Raw genomic sequence first — 4,565 nt, forward strand, 5'->3', positions numbered from 1 at the left:
TGTGAAAAAATTGGTTATTTTGGAAAATAGTGATTTTCGGGTCTCATGCATATGGTATCACTTTCATGCATATTGTTGTTGCATTAATATATTTTTATCTTGTGATTTATTTGGAATATTACTTGTCTGCCGTACCCTTTTTTGTAGCGTAGATTTTAATACAGATGACTACGAGGCCGAGCCTGAAGATGCGGCTCCACTGAAAGAATGATCAGGGATCACTCGTGGGTTGTAATTTATTCCATGTTTTTGTTTATTGTTTTTGTAAAAAACAGGAAATAAAAACAAACACAGTGAAGACAGTTTTTGTTTCTATGTTGAGACGAGAGGGGGAAGTGCAGTGTGTAATAGAGCATAAGAGAGAGGGAAAGAACGGTTAGAGAGAGAGATATGGGCCGTCAAGAAATTTTCCAAATAGAGAGATGGAGGTTAGGGGTTTGAGAAAATCGGGGAAAAGAGAGGGGTTTGAAGGGGTAGAGATATACAGAGAGAGAGAGAGGGTGGGGAGAAGTTTCGAGAGAATTTGAGAGGAGGGGAGGAGAAATTACGGGAAGGTGGAAGGGGGGGGGGGCAAGAAAAGAAGTGTGGGAAAACGAAAACGGATTGGGACCTTGGGGAAAGAGAAAATGAGTGGGGGAAGAGAGAAAAAGAAAAGGGCCGGAGACGGGAAGGACTGTGAGGTCTGTGAAAGAAAAAAACATTGGCATGTATTTGTAGATTAAGAGTCAGTTTGATTTCTAAATTTTATCTCAATTTATTTTATTTAATTATTATATTTTTTTAAAATTTTAATATAAAATATAATAATTAACTTGATTTTTTTAAATTTTAAAATAATAATATTATTAAAAATAATATTTTAATAATATTTTATTCAATTTATAACTTACATCTTAATTTAATTCAACTTCACTCAATGTTCAAACGCAACTTTATTTAGTTATAATATGAATTGCATATAAAATTATAATAATAATTTAAAATGTTAAAAAAATAAAATTAACATTTTTGTAAAATTTTATTTATTTTAATTTATATCAAATAAATACACGTCACTTATACATTCGTAAATATTTTTTCTTTTAAAATACATTAATTTATATCAACTAAACATACGTCACTTACACATCTACCACTATAGATATTATTTCTCTTATAATACATCCGCAGCTCGTGAGGACGCGGGGGAAGTGAGGAGGTATGAACGGGAGAATTTGTCAATAATTAAGCATTATACTATTTCAAGTAACAAATGGGAAGAAAGTTTCAAAATTCTGGGAATTGTGTTGTTGATGGAATAACACAAAATAGAATAGGCCGCTCAGATGGAGGAGAGGCGATGGTGGATGGATGAGAGGTGGTGCTGGGTTGAGGAGCCGGAGAAGTAGCTGCAGAGACATTAATTGCCAACTTCTGACCCGAGCTGCAATGGGTAGAAAAGGTGCAGATGTAGTAATGCTCTCCAACCGTGCTGAGAGTCTTATTCGTGGGACCGCGCGTTTTAAGGGAAATGGGACTAGAGCCATTGCAGGCATCAAAATTTGCCTTTGTCACTCTAGCTACATCGTGGGCGCCGGTTGTATAGTTAAAGACTGCAAAAGATCAAAGAAATCAAATTCAAATTCAAAACCCAGAACCTTAATTTATTCGGTCATATGTATATATGGATATGATTCGTTTGAAAAGTTTGGTTGTTATACCAAGGAAGTCGCCAACGGAGAAGGTCTTGCCGGCAGCCCAGTTGCTGTAATCTGTGGTGCCAGGAGGAGGAATGGTCCAGCCCAAGGCATCACCCACCGTATGGGAAGTCTGTGCCACAGAGCTTTGTAGAAAAGCTGCAACAGCTATTACTGCAAGAAAAACGATGTCAAGTCTCTTTGCCATTGCTGTGTCGTTTTGGAGGTAAGAAAGCTCAAGTCGCCCCTGTTCTTTCTTTCTTGCTCTGTTCTAGGCTCTTCATTTAGAGCGAGGAGGATGACTCTAGTTAGTCAGGGAGGACCACGTCTCCGTCTCAGTATTTATAGAGAGAGGGGCTACGGAGTTTGTAGGAATCTTGTGGCATTGGATCGTGGCACACTGTATAGTCAACACGTTTGGTGCGTAGCATTTACGATCACTCACGTTGAATTTTTTATAAAAAATTTTATAATTTAACTAAAATTAATATTTTTTAAAAATTTTCGTTAATTGTATTCATCTTTTAAAAATTTCTTATATTTCATTTCCTATCATTTCTTTATTTTATTAAAATAATATTTTTTATTACATTTTTCTCTCACTTCAATTTACAAACTTAACTACTCAATATTTTTTTTATGTTTTGAACTATTACTCCAGTGAATATTTTAAATAAAAATTTAAATTATTTTTTGTGAGTATGATAATATTTTTAAAATTAATTTTTAAAATTTTCATAATTATTTAAATTATTTTTAAAATTATTATTTAAAAATATAACAAATATGAGTATAATAAAAAATATAGATGATTGGAAGTAAATAAGTATGATAAAAAATATAAATGATTAGAATAAAATAATGATAATAAATAATTTGGGGATATGGGAAACTATTATACATCTAATAAATACTTTTTCTAAAATAGAAATTCGAATGTAAAGGTAATTTTAATAAAATCTCTAAAATTTTTATCAAATTAAAAGAAAAATGTACATACGCAGTACCCGTTGAGATTGAATTGGAGATGGTCCATATATTCTGCTTCCGACGACTGGAATTTGTTGGATGCCGCGTGAAGTTTTTCCACAAACTTAAAAATATTGACTTTTTGCGTTGACTAGTCAACATGCTTGTCTTGGAGAAGGAAAAACTCAAGGCCAGTCAGGCGACGATGCTTTTTTTACACCCATCAATACAAATTGACCACGTTGGAGGTGCAGGAACCAAACATCTGCACTCGCATGCACTAGAATTCCTCTTCTCCCTCCCTCTCTCCTATGCATTCTTCTTCCCCCGCCCTTCAAAGAAAAACAACGAGTTTCCTTCAGACGAAGCACAGCTACAGCTTCTCTGTTGTGAGTTAAGCGCTGGTGATATATTTGGCTGTCTTTCGTGCATAAGTTGGATGGCCACAGTTTCTTGTACTGCATAGAGAGCATATCTTACATCCCAATATTCGAGAGAGAGAGAGCGTATAATTCTAGAGAGAGAGAGAAGAGAGAGAGGGAGAGATATGGGGGATATGGGATAGACGGGGGAGCAAAACCTTTTTTTTTGTTGGGGGGGTGTGGTGGTGGTGGGACGGTGGGAGAGAGGGTGAGTGAAAGAGATTACCTGCATGTGGGTGCAGAATTCTTTTTGCTGAAATGTCTACGTGGCCGCTTATGATTAAAGGGTATATAAATAAGACTCTCACCCGATCGGTTGGGAGTGTCACTCCCTAGAGAATGTTTGTATCTACTATCTACCTTGTATGATGGGAAAAGACAAGGGAAACACTTCAGGCTATATGGGTGTTTTCACACCCGGCCAAAAAATTTTAGGAGTTGAAATGCACCTGCATGCAAAAGATGCTCTCCCTCCCTCTCCCTTTTCCATCTGTGTATCTCATCTCCATTATCAGTCAGCTAGATCACTAACCTCTTTAAAAATATTCCAAATTTTGAACTTCAAAAACATAACTTTTGAATGAGAACCGAACATTGAAACCAAGTAAAACTGGAAATTGGAGGTAAATCCAGAATTGAAATAATAACAAACCAACAAAAAGAATTATTAAAAAAAAACTAAAGGATTAACCAATGAAGATGGAGAAAGGGAGATCGAAATGAGTATTGAGGGTCCATTTTTATTTAAGCTCAATATAAAAATCTTCTGTAAGCAGGCCTAAATTGAAGAGCCCAGACCCAAGAGGGATTTACACACTACACTCCGCCTTACTTGAGAAGAAGCGAGTTTTATGCACGTACGTAATTGTTTATGTGATATCCCATTTTTACATGTATTTTCACTGAATGAGTGTTTTAATTTAATTAAAATATTGGTTCTTTTATTTTAGATTATCGTATTTAATTGGATTTACTTAGTTGTGAAATTTATTTTGTAGAGTTTTCTTAATATTAACTATTGTTTTGAATTTAAATTGCTATGTAATTTATTTTAATTTATTTTTAGATTTTAAATTATGTTGTTAGTTTTTACTATTTATTTATTATATTTTAGCTTGATGTGGTGTTTAAATTATTTTATTCGTTCTATAGCTTTTAAAGTTATTTTCGTCGGATCAATTTTTGGACTCTAAAAGTAAGGACTGAACCTCATTTCTTTTCCCCATCTTTTTTTCTTTCTCTTTTTCTTTTTCTCCTTTCTCTTTTCTTTCTCTTTTTCTTTCTTTTTCTCCTCTGGTTCTCTCCCTCCCGCATGCGTCTCTCTCCCTCTTCATTTTTGCCGTTTTCTTCAGCCGCCTAGTGCCGTCGTTTGCCGGCGCCGTGGCCTGCACCACCCACCGTTCGTCGGCGCCGTGGCTTGCACCACCCACCCAGTTCTCTTCCCCTCCGGCCGACGCACCTCCCCACCAAATTCCAGCCCCTCCCGTGCCGCCGTTAG

The 4,565-nt window shown here is 35.6% G+C and overlaps 1 protein-coding gene across 1 annotated transcript; it reads right to left on the reverse strand.

Moving 5' to 3' along the window:
* Positions 1-994: 994 nt before the first annotated feature.
* LOC122317024 (stellacyanin-like) lies at positions 995-2,069 on the reverse strand. Its single transcript, XM_043133914.1, has 2 exons — positions 1,701-2,069; positions 995-1,592 (listed from the first exon to the last, which is right to left on the reverse strand). Exons 1-2 carry the CDS (start codon positions 1,882-1,884, stop codon positions 1,267-1,269), a joined length of 510 nt encoding a protein of 169 aa, XP_042989848.1. The 5' UTR covers positions 1,885-2,069; the 3' UTR covers positions 995-1,266.
* Between the last annotated feature and the right edge of the window lie 2,496 nt (positions 2,070-4,565).

The sequence above is a fragment of the Carya illinoinensis genome, chromosome 7 (genome assembly GCF_018687715.1).
Source record: "Carya illinoinensis cultivar Pawnee chromosome 7, C.illinoinensisPawnee_v1, whole genome shotgun sequence".
Lineage (NCBI taxonomy): Eukaryota > Viridiplantae > Streptophyta > Magnoliopsida > Fagales > Juglandaceae > Carya > Carya illinoinensis.

Coding starts and splice junctions, on each gene's coding strand:
- LOC122317024 (XM_043133914.1), bottom strand. CDS start 1,884: ATGGCAAAGAGACTTGACATCGTTTTTCTTGCAGTAATAGCTGTTGCA. Junction 1,593..1,700: donor CTCCGTTGGCGACTTCCTTG/GTATAACAACCA, acceptor GATCTTTTGCAG/TCTTTAACTATACAACCGGC.